This window comes from Carassius gibelio, chromosome B23 (assembly GCF_023724105.1).
Source record: "Carassius gibelio isolate Cgi1373 ecotype wild population from Czech Republic chromosome B23, carGib1.2-hapl.c, whole genome shotgun sequence".
NCBI classification, from domain to species: Eukaryota; Metazoa; Chordata; class Actinopteri; order Cypriniformes; family Cyprinidae; genus Carassius; species Carassius gibelio.
In genome coordinates, this window is record NC_068418.1 from 5,080,081 (window position 1) to 5,097,121 (window position 17,041).

At 38.3% G+C, this 17,041-nt stretch overlaps 1 protein-coding gene across 1 annotated transcript; it reads right to left on the bottom strand.

Moving 5' to 3' along the window:
- Positions 1-5,951: 5,951 nt before the first annotated feature.
- LOC128011294 (protein Wnt-7a-like) lies at positions 5,952-14,119 on the bottom strand. The gene is made up of 4 exons (XM_052593534.1): positions 13,907-14,119; positions 12,635-12,861; positions 10,543-10,814; positions 5,952-6,807 (listed from the first exon to the last, which is right to left on the bottom strand). The coding sequence occupies exons 1-4, from the start codon at positions 13,975-13,977 to the stop codon at positions 6,325-6,327; spliced, it is 1,053 nt and encodes a 350-aa protein (XP_052449494.1). The 5' UTR covers positions 13,978-14,119; the 3' UTR covers positions 5,952-6,324.
- Positions 14,120-17,041: the final 2,922 nt, after the last annotated feature.

The window sequence follows — 17,041 nt, forward strand, 5'->3', positions numbered from 1 at the left end:
AAAAGGCCGGATGCTCAGTGTTATTTTCATGGATTTTATATTCATTTTCGTGGTGCATCTGATTTTTAAGGGCATGTTTAAACATCAGCATAGTGACCATAATCAGTGGAAATAAAATGTTATGTTGTTGGCACAATGTTATGAGGACGCTGCTAATAAAGTTTTATACGAATAGACAGTGGATTCATGTTTATTATTATATTTACAATATACCACAGTTTTTATGCCAGTCGTATTATTTTATTTTGTATTTAACTTAAAGCCCGGTCCATGAAATTTTTTTCTGACATTAAACCGGTCCTTGGTGCTAAAAAGGTTGGGGACCACCGGTATAGGCCACACTCCAGGATGTACCAATCAACAGGTAAGTTAACTTCCTTACATATGCACTTTTGGTCCTATTATGCTTATAAAACAGCATCTATTCAAAATAAAAACTCCACAAATTACAATATAGAAAAACAACATATGTATGAACAAATATAACCCTTGTTTTACAGGTCCATTGAAACATCCCCCAAGTGACGTCATACCCAACATGGTTTCTCCCAATCAGACGGTGTGTCCACCATGTTTAAATAGTTTAGGTTTAAAACATTTCAGGTTTGGCCACTGGTGTATTACATTGAGGTAAGTTATATTTATTATACTGTGTGACTTAATCTTAAATAAAGACTTTGAATCAAACATATGTGTATTTTTGGTTCTTTATAATGAAAATGAATAAACAAAATACACATTGTACCTCACATATCTTAAACGCATAATACACAATACACAATCACAGGCATTATACAGGTCAATGTATACATGATGTCAGTGTTCATGCGGCTCAACCAAACTAAGGCCCGATGATCAGTCTCTAGGGTAAACTTTCTACCCAACAGGTAATATCTGAAAGAGTCCAAAGCCCATTTTACAGCTAAACATTCTTTCTCCACTGTGGAGTACCTTGTCTCTCTTGGACGTAGTTTTCTGCTAAAGTAGGCGATGGGCTGCAACTCAGCTGCAACCCAGATTGACCTTGCAGAAGTACAGCTCCCAAACCCCACTCTGCAGCATCAGTCTGTACTGTAAATGGCTGATCGAAATTTGGACTCTGCCAAACAGGTTCTTTTGCACAACACATCTTTGAAAGCACTTTCACTATCTGCAGTCAAATCAATCTTAATCTTCATCCTTCTTTGTAAGGTTAGTAAGAATGACTGCTCTTGCAGAGAAGTGAGGGATGAAACGTCTATACCATCCAACTAGGCCCAGAAAAGGACGTACCTGCTTCTTTGAAGTTGGTTGTTCAGCATGCTTGATGGCTTCAATCTTCCCGACTTGAGGACAAATAATTCCATGTCCTAGTTTATATCCCAGGTAAGTAGTTTCTGCTTTGGCTATAGCACACTTGTCTGGACGAATGGTAAGTCCTGCCTCCCCGGCGCCGCAGCATAACTGCCCACTGCTCCGGGTGTGTGCTCACAGTGTGTGTGTGTGTGCATTTCGGATGGGTTAAATGCAGAGCACAAATTCTGAGTATGGTTCACCATACTTGGCTGAATGTCACTTCACTTCACTTCAGGTCTTAAGATAATAATATAATCTGTAGATAGATAATAATATCATCTAGATATGCTGCTGCAAACTCTTCAGTGCCTTGGAGAATCTGGTTTATTATCCTTTGAAAGGTAGCAGGTGCTCCATGAAGCCCAAAGGGAAGGACCCAGAAGTGGTAGTGTCCAAAAGGAGTTTTAAAAGCTGTTAACTCCTTGCTATCTGGGCTTAATGGTATTTGCTAATAGCTTTTACATAAGTCCAGTGTTGTAAGAAATTTTGCCCAAGTTTTACCAAGTTTTTCTATTAAGTCATCTACTCTGGGCATGGGATATGGGTCAAATTTACTCACTGCATTGAGATTTCTGAAGTCCAAGCAGAAACTAAGCCTCCCATCCTTCTTTGGAACCAGGACGATGAGATTATTCCACTCGCTGGATGACGGTTCTATGCCTTCAAGTTTCAGCATTGTCTCAATATCCTGTTTCATTAGATATGCTCAAGCCTGCCTCATCAAGTTCTGGTTCTTCCAACTCAAAATCAAAATGCTCTGAGGTATTTATTAAATCGGACACCCATTTTCTCCGCTTTTCTAGCCTGTCTTCCTTACTTGGCTTTGTTTCACCTACTGTTTCCTCAGTAAAAAATGGCATTTTCTGTAGGGTGTTTTGTGCAAGATCTTGAGGCTGCGACAACTGAGTTACCTTTAGGGCCTGTGCTCTAGTAACAATGCCACACCATGCAGTTTCCCACACCAAGTCTGCCAGTATAGGCATGTCTACACCTAGCAACACTGGATAAGGTAAGGTTGTGGCAACCCCTACTTTCATCAAGTAAGGCTGACCATTAATCTCAATGTACACCTCGGCAGTGGGCAACTCTGATTTGTCCCCATGTACACAACAGACTGTGACTGTACCCTCAGTCCATGAATCTCTTGGAATATATTCTGTCTGCACTAAAGTCCGTGCACAACCTGTGTCTACCAGGGCTGTTACAGGTCTACCATTTAACAAAACAGAAACAATAGGCTCTTTGTCTACTTTGGGCACTATTGTAGGGGTTGGTATATTACACAGTGAAGCTGATTTAGGCTTTTTTAAAGGACAATGTGGACTAGTGTGACCTGGCTCAGCACACTTATGACAAACCACCTCATTTTTTACTGATGATTGGTGTGCTATTTTAGCAGGTATGGATTGAGGGTGGGCGGGATGTACAATCTGGGTTTGCAATTGAGAGTACGAACTACCCCTGACACCCCAGACCTACCTCTGTTAGCTTGCAGGCTTCCAGCATACCGAAGTGTACCAGTGGATCCCTTCCTTGCTGTGATGTAGGTATCCACCAAGCTAGCTGCTTCTTCTGCAGTTAAAGGATTCTGCTCCTTCACCCAAGTCCTTACTTCAGGGTACAATACCCACATGTACTGCTCTAGTACCAGTTTCTGCATCAAGTCCATTTTGTAAAACCCATTTGGAAAATAAATCCCTCAGCTGAACATATAATTCCATTGGGGATTCGTCAACTGGTGTGTCTAGTGAACGAAATCTCAGTCGATAGATCTCCGGACTGATTTAATATTTTTTTCTTATCTGTGGTTGTAGGGATTTCAGTACACTGTTGAACACTTCCTCCTGTAGCTCCACTTGCTGAAGTTTGTCCATCTTCACTATCCATATATGCCGTCTGCTGTCCTTTTGTCTTGGCTGGCATTTTAGTCTATTTAGGCCACTGACTGTTACTTCTGACACCATATGTTAGGGATGGCACTCGCGATCGGAGGCATAATAAGACCATGGTGACAGGAAATTCCAGTGGAGGTGAGTTTATTGTGCAGACAGTGTAGATCCCACAGCAAAAAAAAAGAAAAAAAAAAAGAAAGAAAACAATGTGTATAAGTCTCTTTGTTGGATCATAGTCACAACAGCAAAAGGTACTTTAACACAGGCTTCTATTGCTTGGACATGGACAGTATACCGTACATACAGTTTCAATGGAGGGACTGAGAGCTCTCGGACTAAATCTAAAATATCTTAAACTGTGTTCAGAAGATAAACGGAGGTCTTACTGGTTTGGAACGACATGAGAGTTATTAATGATAATTTAGATTTTTGGGTGAACTATCCCTTTAATCTTAAAATAAAGACTTTAAATCAAACATATGTGTATTTTGGTTCTTTATAATGAAAATGAAAGAACAAAATACACATCGTACCTCACATGTCTTAAACGCATAATACACAATACATTTGAACAATCACGGGCATTATACAAGTCCGTGTATACATGATGTCAGTGCCGGATAACAGACCATGTTAATGATGCGTGCAGTGTATGTGTGTGTGCTAGATATGGTGTACATGCATACAGTCCATTTATGATCACGGGGTTGCTCCGTGACACTTACCTATAAGGCCCTAAATGGTTTAGCTCCTGCGTACCTAACTAGCCTTCTACCATGCTACTGTCCTTCACGCTCCCTAAGGTCACAAAACGCTGGACTTTTGGTAGTTCCTAGGATAGCAAAGTCCACTAAAGGAGGTAGAGCTTTTTCACATTTGGCTCCCAAACTCTGGAATAGCCTTCCTGATAATGTTCAGGGTTCAGACACACTCTCTCTGTTTAAATCTAGGTTAAAAACACATCTCTTTCGCCAAGCATTCGAATAATGCATCTCTTAAATTGTGATTGCAGTTGCATCTGATCAAATGCACATTCTTATTCTTTAGCTTGGGTTAAACTAATTAATTTTACTTTGTTGGAACAGCAGCTATGCTAATGATATCTCTATTTGTTTCTCTGTTTTGCCGCGTAACTAGGATATACACAAGCTGCAGTCTGCATCCAGAATACCTGAGTGAGTGAGTGAGTGAGTGAGTGAGTAAAATAATATTCTGCTCTCTAGATATGCTTCAGGTCACAGTTTTTGGTCTTTTTTGGCATCACTTTGTTTAAATCACTAAACCTAAGAGCATTAGTAACAATGTTGCTTTCCTCCAGCAAACACTATACCAGGGTTCCTCAAATCTGGACCTCGAGATCCATTTTTCTGCAGAGTTTAGCTCTAACCCATATCTGACACACCTGAGCATGCTAATCAGTGTCTTTGGGATCATTAGAAAATCACAGGCAGATGACTTTGATCAGGGTTGGAGCTAAACTCTGCAGTGTATTGGACCTCCAGGGCAAGATTTGAGGAAGGGGGCACTATACTATAACAACATAACCACATTTGCATGAGATCTAAATTTGATTTTAATAATTAACATCCACATTCCAACTTTGTCACCCACAAATTAAAATTATTGCATAATGCAAACATAAATGCACTGGGTGTTCAGAAATGACAAAGTATAAATAACACATATAAAAATATTATTTTACAATATTTACAATATAACTCTTACCAATATTTTACAATATTTCAGTGTAAATTCTACACCTGGATTCATCACTATACCAGTTACAAAAAGCTTGTGGTCAGTAGTTTCGTAATATTACAGTGAATGTGATTATTCCAGACTAGCAGCATACAGGACATTTCATGTACGTAATATTTATATATATATATATATTGCTTCTTGTCTTGTAAACTAAAAAAGCTATTCGTAAAAGATATAAATCTCAGTGTATTCATGAACAGAGATGCAGATCCACTATTTATTTCTAGTGTCTCATTAATTACATTTAACGACATAGTTTTTAATAAATAAATAAAATCAGTGGTTTGGAAGAATTGAACAACAGAGCACAACAGTGATCAGCAACCTTGGCTCCAGAAGTACTTTTCCCATTTATTTTCTCTGTAGGAATTTACTTAAAAAATTGTATTAAAAATCTTAAAGCAATTAAAGTTTTGAATTGAAATGAACAGTTTCAAGATTAATTATTACAATCTTTCCCAGGAAAGAGAAAACAAAGTGCACTTTCATAATTTACTTAAAGTGCTCTGTTTTGACACACTCATTTTGTACTTAATTAAAACACTAAAAATAATTATTTAGTACTTCTTAAGATAATCTTCAGAACATATGTGTACTCAACTGTGCAATTTTGGGACACCATCTTTTATACACTACTGGAATCTAAATACATTTTATTTATTTTTTACAGTGAAAGTATGTTAAAAGCACATTTTAGTTCATGTTCATGGTGTCCCAAAATAGCACAGTTGAGTACACTTAGATATTCTTAAGTTTATTTTAAGAAGTACTAAAGAATATTTGTTAACACCTTATTTTATGTTGTCCTTGTTACTCATGTTACATGTACTTACGATTATAATAACAATAAATTATGCATAATTATCTGCAAGTAACCCTAACCATATATTAAGAACGTAGTTAATTAATATTACTCAGTACTTACTCAGTAAAAACAACACCAAGTGTAACTAAATATTAAGTACACTATTTTTGGACCTGGGTTGATTTGACGCAGAACGTGAGAAGAAAGTCCTCTCCTCTACTTCTGGAACCTGCTGTTTTGCTCTGTTTGTCAATGTCTTGCTGCATGCCTCAAGACGTCCATGTCTCAGCAGCTCCTCTGGTAAAATCAAGGTGCAGGTCAGTGTTATGGGTTTTACAGAGAGCCTGATTTTAATCCAGACAGCTTCAGGATTTATCGAAGAAAGCAAGGAAAGCATCAAAGGTACAGCCATTTACACTTTTAGTTCCACGTTCCTTCCCACGCAATTCTTTCTCCAGAGTAAAGCTTTGACAATCTTGACGATTTTCCATTAAAGTGAGTCTGAAGTAAGGTCTTGTGCAAAAGCATCGCTCATTTGCATGTGTGCACCACTGTCCTCTCGCTGCAAGTGTTGCATTTGACGTAGCAGCACCAGAAGAACTTGCAGTTGCATTGCCAGACGCGTGAATACTGGTGTGTGTTGTATCCGCGGCCGCAGCACATCAGGTCACAGCCGTTGGGATGGTGCACCAGCGTCTTATTGCACACCCGGCCCTGAGTGCCCACGCTGCCGGTCACAGGGTCCTCCTCGCAGTAGCTGGGTGATTTCTCGATGTACACCAGATCCGTGTCCATGGGCTTGCGGTACGAGTAGGGCTTCTTGATCTTGAGGAAAGTGGGTCGTTTGTGGCGCGTGGCCTTGACCGGCTCCACATGGACGGCGCGGCTGTATTTGTCTTTCAGGATGTAGCCGAGTTCACGAAACTTGGGGAGGGTCATCCAGCAGGTTCTGGTGGTGCAGGATCCAGACACACCGTGACATTTACACTCCAGCCGCATGTTCCTCTCCAGGACCTGAGAATATGAGAATATGAGAAATCAGTGCTTTCAACAGTCAGATGTCTCATTACTGATAATGAACACAGCACATGTTGTAAACAGTGTAGGGAAGGTTAGGTCAGACTTGTTTTTAAGATGTCCTGGTTACAGTTTAATTATAAATTTAGGTACTGGGTAATATTAATTAAATACATGTACTTACTATATGGTTAGGGTTACTTGCATGTAATTATGCATAATTTATTGTTATTATAATAGTAAGTACAGGTAACGTGTGTAACAACAAGAAAAATGGCATGACGTGTCCAACATTCAACACTTTTATAAACCAGTCTCTGGTTTTCCGGTCTCTAGAAATGGCTTGTGTTCTTTCTTTGAATGTCTAAATATTTGTTTGACCATTTTATTGATTAAAAAAAAAGTATACACTAATATCAATCAATCAAGTCACCTTTATTTATATAGCGCTTTAAACAAAATACATTGCGTCAAAGCAACTGAACAACATTCATTAGGAAAACAGTGTGTCAATAATGCAAAATGATAGTTAAAGGCAGTTCATCATTGAATTCAGTGATGTCATCTCTGTTCAGTTTAAATAGTGTCTGTGCATTTATTTGCAATCAAGTCAATGATATAGCTGTAGATGTATCCTTTAATGCCAATAGCATAACAATGCTATTTTCCACCAATCAAAATGGCCAGACGTATCGTGCATCAGCTAAGTCACTCTTCTGCTGTCTGCTCTTCAGAGATGGGTCACCGTGAGCCAGCGTTAAACGTCCAAACAGAGCACTCTTTTAGTTTGCTCAAGATAAAACCTACAGCTACAATGATCCTGTAAGGCTAGTCAGTTCACTAAGAGGCAATTAAGCAGCTCAGATAAGACGGTACATACGGCGTGGGGACTGAGGAGAAGAGCTGGAGCCATGAATCAGCTCTCTGTGACCAAACATGCATCAAACTTCTTTCCCCCTCGTTAAACTCGACTGGGAGAGCGAGAGTGATTCTGCTCTCTGTTTGGCTTCTACTTCACACATAACCTAGTTAAAAGAACAGCTCACCTAAAAACGATCAAATGAAACTTCTGTCAAATTGTTTTAGACAGCTTTGACGTTAATGATGTTTGCTCATGATACTTTTAAGAAAGACGACAGCTTCTGTGCAGTTCTTTCTTCTGGAGAACCGCTCCTTTAACCTGATCATGACAACAGTGAGGAGGACTGCTGTTTTATTTTAATAAACACATCTCCAAAACAAGAGGGTTTAGCTATCACCCCTGAGGAAATAGTTTTAGTTAGCTTAACTTAAAGTGTATATGGTTAAAAGGTGTGCTCACAAGCATTCATAGTAAACTTACAAATATTTGTATGTAATTTCTGTTGAAACTTCCATGTCTTGTATTGTACATTTATTTTAGTAGATTTAAAATATATGAACTTTATATATAGTAGTGAATAACACACTAGAGGTAAAATAATACTCAAGTACTTTCCATGTGCGTGAGTATGTTAGTCAACACATCAAAATAAGTGTACTTTGTTAAAGCATGAGAAAAATGTATTCAGTGATTATTAAAGTAAAAACGTAAATTTAAGAGATATATATATATATATATATATATATATATATATATATATATATATATATATATATATATATATATATATATATTTTAATATACACTACACTTAAATTTTTTTTTTTAAAGGTAAGTGGTTGCAAACAATTTATTTTAGCTACTTAAAAAAAAACTGTGTAATTTTTTTCAGTGTACAAGTACACATTCAGCGCACTATTCCCCATCAGGAAAACAAATGTATTCGCAGAAAAAACTAGGTGAAAGTGAAAAAAGCCTTTTAGGATCTTTGGCAGTTTGAGCATTGAAAGTTGAGACAAAAACACAGCATCACAGAATAAAGGTCCCCATCAAAGCTAGCGATAGGGGATACTGGTGTAAGACAATGTCTATTAAACTGAGCTGAACATGGGAGTGGACTTGCACAGAGCTCATCTGATTTGTAATCAAACTCGAGCACTTATTCTGCTCTTACCTCTAAAAGCTTCCTATTATTGCTGTGCCAGTCAAGTCTTGGCTTCGGTGCCACATTGTTGACTGCTGCAAACCGCAGTGCCATAGATACTGAATCCTTCGCTGTACTTGACTTTCACTTGATCCGTTCAGTGTAACCACAACATCACTTCACTGACAGATAATACCTCTTTAAGGAACAGTTCACCCCAAAAAATGAACATTTGGACATTTACTCACCCACATGCACATTTTCAGACTTAACATGACGAGGCACGGCCAAACATCACGTGTGTCATAGCTCAACATGACACACCGAGCTCCAATATACATAAACAGCGAGGTTTGAACTGGGAAGATTTCAAGAGGGCAAGTTAGCATTAGCCACAATCCCATAAAAGCACAGATGAGAGTGGAAAGTTCAGCTGACACTGTCCAATTTTCATGACACAAACTACCAAGTGCTGCGCAAACAACAGGTCTACATAACGTTATTCACGTTTGCTGTTCATAGGGGACGTTTTGTATTAGCCCTACAGTTACAGTATGAAATATACTTAAACCTATAACAGAACACTTTCCCATTTTATCTCACAAGTCTGAATATGGCTTCCATTCACTGCTACTTGAAAACGGTCATTTTCTGCCCCCAGGTAGACTCTGTCCACAAATAACAAACGTCCTAACTGTCTATAATGACGTCGATTATCCTCAATAAGCTCAGCTGTATAAAGACCTGTCCCTGTGTCTCAGTGTGCATCCTAAACAGTACGTCAGACTAGTAAAACAGCATAGCATGTTGAAAAAAAAATATGGCAAAATCTCCTAGTGTGGATCTGTGCGAATTCTAATGGATAATTTTGCACACAACCCATTGCACTTTGGCAAAGGATTCAGTTCAGAACTACAAACATGAATACAAAGTGTTAAAATTACAAACATGGCAGATGTCCTCGATTGATTAAGTAGTTAGGTTCAGATTAAGGGGTTAGAGTCACTAATAATCCATATTAGACCTGGTAAAAACCTGGTATTTAATGTTATATTTCATCTGCAACAACAATGTGAACTTTCATAAACATCCATATACCTTTAAATGCATCATTATGTATTGATGTGAGCAGAGATCTTGGCATGAAAGACCCACAGCATTTGGCAAATCAATGTGCTACTTCTTTTCTCTCCGGGACAGTAAAGTTAAATGAAATGTGGATGTTAACTGTGACAAGATGAACAGTTTTGGCCACCACTGTATGTCCCAAAGTTTGCCTAGTACACACTCAAAAGAATGTACTTTTTCCTCACCAAAGCGCAAACTTTCAGGGAATAGTATAAGTAGGCAAATTGTAGTTTTTTGTCACTAGTCACTGCATGCTTTAGTTGCATGTAAACGAACAGCATGAACGTGTATCACAGAAGAAAGTAAGTCACACAAGTCATCCAGTATGACAGTTTGTAACTTTTCCATGTCTTGGTGAATTTGTGGCTAATTCATTATGTGTGAATGTGGGATTCGAGGTGGACTTTCATGCTAACTGTTTTTCTAAAAATTGTGAATCCTACATATTTGCCCAAAATCTCCACCTCGTAAAAGAGTTAGTTTCAACTAGAGTCAACTGTTCCTGCAAAAGAAGCCCTGAAACTGAATAATGTCTGACAGTTTTTATTTACAAGAAACACACAAAGCTGAGCCTTTGCTTATATAACCACATACATACCTTTCGGCCTACTTCGTTGTTATGCAGATTCATAAGTGTCCTGGCGCTGTGTTTGATCTCTCTAGCGTCCATGAAGACTTTGGAGAAGCCCAGGCCGTAGTGGATGTCTGCCGAGCAGCCGCCCCATTTCCATCCGTCGGCGTGCCCGTGGAAGCCCTGCTTGTCTTTGTCACAGCTGCATTCGCTGAGGTTTCCCTGCGTGCAGGCGGCTGTGATGGCATGAGCCACTCCTGCTGCCATGATGGCATACGTGAACGCTGCCTCTCTACTGCCTGTCAACACACACTTCACAACATCACACATCACAGACATCACGGCTTTATGCAGAGAAACACTGAATGTGTGACTCTGCATGGCCAAAATCAAATACTTCAACTAAAGCATCAAATATCTGCATTCATCTGGAATTGAATGTGGTTAGAAAATGTTTAAATAAATGATATTAAATCAATGACTTGCAACACTTTCAGATTCATGTCCAAATCTCTTAGACCACCATTGTGCACATATTTGTAAAATAGTTATGTGCAGACAATTACAATAAGTGTGTACTTTTTACAATTGAATCTTTGTATTTTGAATGTATTACAGACAGAGAATATTAATTACATTACATGCGAACAAGTGATGCTCTATGAATGAGCTCAGAAGTAAAAAACTAATGATCTACTTCATGTTGTCAAGTAACAGATGAACTTCCTGAGGTTATCACTTATTCCTTCTCCATAAATCACTGGCCAACACGGCTGTATTTGCATAATCGGCAGATGGATAACAATTAACCCAAACTGTAAATTAGAGCTGTCGTCCATGATAACACTATAGACAAACGTATATTCAGAAATGTGATTCACTCATGTTGTGCTGAGACTGACATTATAGATTATTTCAACTTTAACCACTGTAACACCTTACAGTAAGTTTCCATTTAACATTAACATTACTAAATCACCAAAAATGACTAACAATGAAAAAAAAAACACACATAACAAATCCCACTATGTTGCAAAAGCACACTATGTGTGAACATTCATTGTTTTTATTCATGTGAGCTTTCACAGAGCCCACACACAAAAAATTGTGTAAAAATAATGTAAAAATGTAAAATAATGATTATATCTGACGCTACTGAAGCTAGGTAAGTTGTTTTTGCAAACTGATTACAAACAAAACTTCTCATGAGATCATGAAAAGTAAAGATGTATTAGTCATTTGAAGTGTTTCTCAGACACTGAGCATAATATTAGGAGCATATATCAGATTTTCTCTTCTGACATCATTCAGAGCTTAGACCTCATGAACTTTTATAAACCGAGACAGCAGCTGTGCCTTGTGTTGAAGCAGGTTGGATTGGCAAAGTAAAAGTCCATTTGTCTCAGGTGACATCTTATCATGCTCTGTAACTTACACCTGTGGAAAAACTCTTCAGGCTGCAAATACCAACCCAAACACTGATGCATGCACACACACAAAAATGTCCCTACCCAATTCACAAGGAGGCTTTCAGTCAGAAAGAGGGGCTGTACTCTTAAAACACTGAACTCAAGTAACTACATGAAATAAAATAACTTTTGATCTTCGAGAAACTATACAGCAACTCATGATGCTTCTCCAATGAAAGTGCATACCAATAGCACGGTTTCTGTTTGGCATGCGTTTATACGCAGAAATTGACATTGGCGTGCAGGTGTTTAGCGTGCAGGTAATATGTAATTTGTTGGCGTGCATATGACGCAGTTTTGGCGTGTATATAACACGCACCTCTCCACTGCTCATCACGTGCGCGCTGAACAGAACCTGCACATTTGTCTCAGCTTCTCTTGATACTGACATCTTTAATTAAGACTGGTTTCTGGGATGCTTTCATGCTTTCATCTGCCAGACATTTCAGGCATGTAGCGCGGAAATCTTAACCGGAACAGGTCGATCTTTATAACGTATGAACTGGGATAAGTGAAGAAGGTAACTGTTTTACCCCAAACTAAACAAACTGTATAATCCGTAACCAGATTAGTGAACACTCCTGTTCTCCTAGACCAGATTCACCCAAATGCTGTTTTAGACATCATAGGAGAGGAGATTTCCAACATACCCACTTTCAGCTCTTTCCCGAAGACGGTCCTGTCTCCGAGCGCGGAGCAGTTCCAGCGGCCGTGTCTGAACTGGAACTGGCACTCGTTGAGCCCCATCTGTGCGCCCTGTCCGATCACGATGAGCGCGTCCGGCCGGCTCTGACAGATGATGCGCTGCCTGGGCGCCAGACCCGGGATCCGGTTACATATGATGCTCGCTCCCAGCGCCAGCACGGTGGAGAACCGCCTGGAGAGACCGGAGAACAACGTCTTAATATCTAACACTGCTAGCTAATCAAACACAGGTGACCCTGGGGCACAGAGCAGCACAGGGACATTTGTGGCAATAGACAACAATATAGATGGGTCACAATTGTCGATTATTTTTTATGCCAAAAAATATTAGGTTATTAGGTAAAGATCATGTTACATGAAGATATTCTGTAAATTTCCTAACATAAATCATTTTTTTTTTTTTTAGGAATAGGCTATGCATTGCTAGAACTTCATTTGGACAACTTTTGAGCTGATTTTCTCTTTATTTATTAATTTATTTATTTATTGCACCCTCTATATCAGCCAAATAGTCATATCCTAACAAAACAAACCATACATCAATGGAAACTTTATTTATTCAGCTTTCAGATGTTGTATAAATTTTGATAAGAAAAATAAGAAGAAGCTAATCCGTAAAGAGATCATTTCCGAGGGCGTCCACTGACTCATGCGAAGTGCGCAGCAGACCCTATGTCTTTGGAAAGCATCATTACTTGAAGAAAAAAAAAAAAAAAAACGTTTCCCTCCCGCTGAATAAAATTCATTTCAGTGGCAGTTTATTTAAGGCCTTATGAAAAATGCATTATTACTGGTTATTAACGCATTGTAATTATTCATAATGTGCGCTGTAATTCATTAGTCTATAACTTGTCGTAAATAATTATAAAATATATAGTGTAACCATTAACTGATAAGTCTTATAGTGTATTAACTGTGGTTACAACTATTCATGAGATTGTACAACGCATTACAAGGGAAAACTTCTTTCATAATGCATTATAGCCTACATAAACGATTTACGTCAAGTGTTACCACAACTTCTTTTACTCTGTCGCACTAGTGCTGTAAAATGTATTCAAGTAATAAATAAAAATAACTTCTTTTTGTAACTGGAAATGTAGTCAAAGGCTATACAGAGCAGCATAAAAAGTTCGTCTAATGCAGAATAGACAACATTATTATTATAACGACATTATAATATGATACGCTGTACAATACATTTTCCCACAGCTCACCCCATTTTGAAGTAGATTATTCCGAGACAAAGGAACATGTGAAGGATCCAGCGCCGTGTTCTTCTGCTCATGATGGTGCTGTCTCGTTCCGCTCAAACGGGTCTCTCAGGTTGAATCGTCAGTCTGTGAGCAGTTAAAGCAGGTCCGTGTGAAGCAGTGTGGTCTCCAGCTGTGGGACTGACTCTTCTGGCCGCTCGTGCAGCTCAGTCCAGGTGTCTGCAGCGCGCGCACAGCGGCACAGGTAGAGCACATCTGAGCCCTCATCCTCCACATCTGCTTTATATACCTGGGCGTGTTCCTGAGGGCCCTGAGCCCACCCATACTATCTCAGATACACAGATGCTTTCATTCAGATCCATAATGAAATCAGTCCATCTGACACATCCCATCAGGTGACACATATATAATCTAAAGCAGTCCTCTTCATGTCTCAACAGAACAGGTGGTTTTAAATCAGTGAATCTATATGAATTTTAAGTTGAATTTAGAAGTGACTGTGAAAGAAACACTTGTTTTCAAAGTAGGCATAACAATTAGACTAAAAGCAGATAGGACTATCAAAACCTGTTGTTGTTTTAAAGTAAAATCTGTGTTAGTTTTCTGTAAAGTACAGCGCTACTTCTGTACACTAGGCTGTTAAGGGTGCAGATGAAGGTATGGATGGTCAGATAGATGATAATGAACAGGCAGATCATCTGCTGATGGTGCTTCAGTGACCAATGCAGATTTGAGAAGAGGCCTGAGAGTCAATGTCTGTCCGTTGATTCTCGTAATCCTTGAGAAAGGCATGCAATCACAAATCTAAAAACTGATTCCTTCATTTATAGCAGTTTATTAAGCAGTATCGTTTATCAATCCAATCACTCCCTCTACTGGCAGAACCAGTCTCTCAAGTGCCACTAGATTTGAGAAAACACAGTGTATTATAAAGGGTTATTGTCTTAGTCATGGTCATTTCTACCACATTTATTACATTAACGTTCTAGCTTTCACAGAATGGCTAAATATCAGATCATAAAGTTTTAAAATCTTTTGTAGAGAAATAGAAAATAAATATTATGATCAAATATTGTTGAACTGTTTATAGCTGTAGTAAAACAACAACAAAACAACTGCTTTACATATTTATATCTATAAAAATACTGACAATATTGGAATACTGACAATAATTCCATTTCCAGTGCAGTACGTTTACACTGATAAATATATCATGGATGTTTCTGAATTCAGCAAACATGCACACCACATGCTGAATTACTAGTTATCTGTAAAAGAAAACCTGCCTAATAATTCACTTCCAGCCTTCAATAACAATTATACATCACTTGATTAAATACCATGATTAAATACAAAATCAATAGTAGTTATTAAGATTAATATGGCTTGGAATTGATCAAATGTGCTTGAGAAAAAAAAAAGATCAGAATGTGATAATTCTGCACGTGGTGTAGCTGTAAGACTGGTATGAATCATACCAGGAGCTGTTTGATTTAATGTTCCCCTTGCAGGACATCAGTTGACCCGGGGCAGTCTGTTGTTGTGACTTCTGACAGCACAGGAGCAAACAAAACCTGGAAGACCACGCTGCTGTCATTCAGCAACAGAGACCGCTCTCTTCTCAGGTACACTACCAGTCAGAAGAGCTCCCATGAAGTCTCTTCTGCTCACCAATCCTCAGTGCAGCAAAAACGCTTTCAAATAACTGCTTTCTATGTCAATATATTTCGATATGTAATTTATTTATTATGATTACTCCAGTCTTCAGTGTCACATGATCATTCTGATATACTGATATGATGCTCAAGAAACATTTCTATTATTGTTATCAATCATTTAAACATTTGAATATTAGTTTTTTTTTCAAGATTCTTTGAAGAACAGAAAGATCAGCATTTATCTGAAATAAGAAGCTTTTGTAACATTGTACACTATACCAATATATATATATATATATATATATATATATATATATATATATATATATATATATATATTAGGGGTGTAACGGTTCACAAAATTCACGGTTCGGTTCGATACGATACACTGATGTCACGGTTCGGTTCGGTTCGGTTCGATACGTTTTAGATACAGCAAAATGTAAAAACATCTCAACTTTTCAGAATGCCGCAAGCGCACCGCGGGTCATGTGACAAGAACCAACCAATCAGCTTCATCCTTTCCCGTAACAACGTTGAGAGCTCAGCCAAGATGAAGGAACAGCTGATCATAGTTGTATATGGATTGCAATTTTGAAATAAATTTAGTAGCAGAGCTACTGCAAGCGATTTTTAGAGCAGGAAATCCATTTATCCTTCGCTGAAATTTCCGCGTCTCATGGAGAGAGCACGTCATTGTTGCTTAGCAAAGACAGACGCCTCATGAGCGAGCCCGAGCGCTTCTGCCCGAGCGCTCTCTTGCCATCACCATTATAGCTTAAAGGGAATCCAAAGTGCACGCAAACACCAGACCTGTTGGTTATTGGGGGATCTTCTCATTTCTAGTCTGTTAAACGCATTGGCTATTTTGCAACGAGCCTTCAGCGCGTACTGAGTGAGCGAGCGCCTGCTGAGTAGCCTAACATAAACATATAAGATGGTGTTTTTTTCTTCTTCGGGAGTGTCAGGGGCGTTGCCTGTTACGTTGTTTGGGTTATTGGGCTACCTTGTTGAACGCATATCATTATATTTCTATCTCTCTCTTTTTTTTTTTTTTCCAAATATAATTAATTACTCCAACGAACCGTTCGGTATACATAATGCGTACCGCGTACCGAACCGAAAGCGTCGTACCGAACGGTTCAATACGAATACGCGTATCGTTACACCCCTAATATATATATATATATATATATATATATATATATATATATATATATATATATATATATATATATATATATATATATATATACAGTGGGGCTTGAAAGTTTGGGTACCCCTTGCAGAATCTGTGAAAATATGAGTAATTTTCAAAAAATAAGAGAGATCATACTAAATGCATGTTATATTTTATTTAGTACTGTCCTGAGTAAGATATTGTACATAAAATATATTAACATTTAGTCCACAAGACAAAAAAAAAAAAAAAATGCTGAAATTATTAAAATAACCCCACTCAAAAGTTTAGGAACCCTTG

Excerpts from the sequence above, each read along its gene's own strand:
- LOC128011294 (XM_052593534.1), bottom strand. The coding sequence starts at position 13,977 with ATGAGCAGAAGAACACGGCGCTGGATCCTTCACATGTTCCTTTGTCTC. Across the intron at positions 12,862-13,906 it reads ATAATCTACTTCAAAATGGG|GCGGTTCTCCACCGTGCTGG; the intron begins GTGAGCTGTGGG and ends CGGTCTCTCCAG. Across the intron at positions 10,815-12,634 it reads CGGGAAAGAGCTGAAAGTGG|GCAGTAGAGAGGCAGCGTTC; the intron begins GTATGTTGGAAA and ends GTGTGTTGACAG.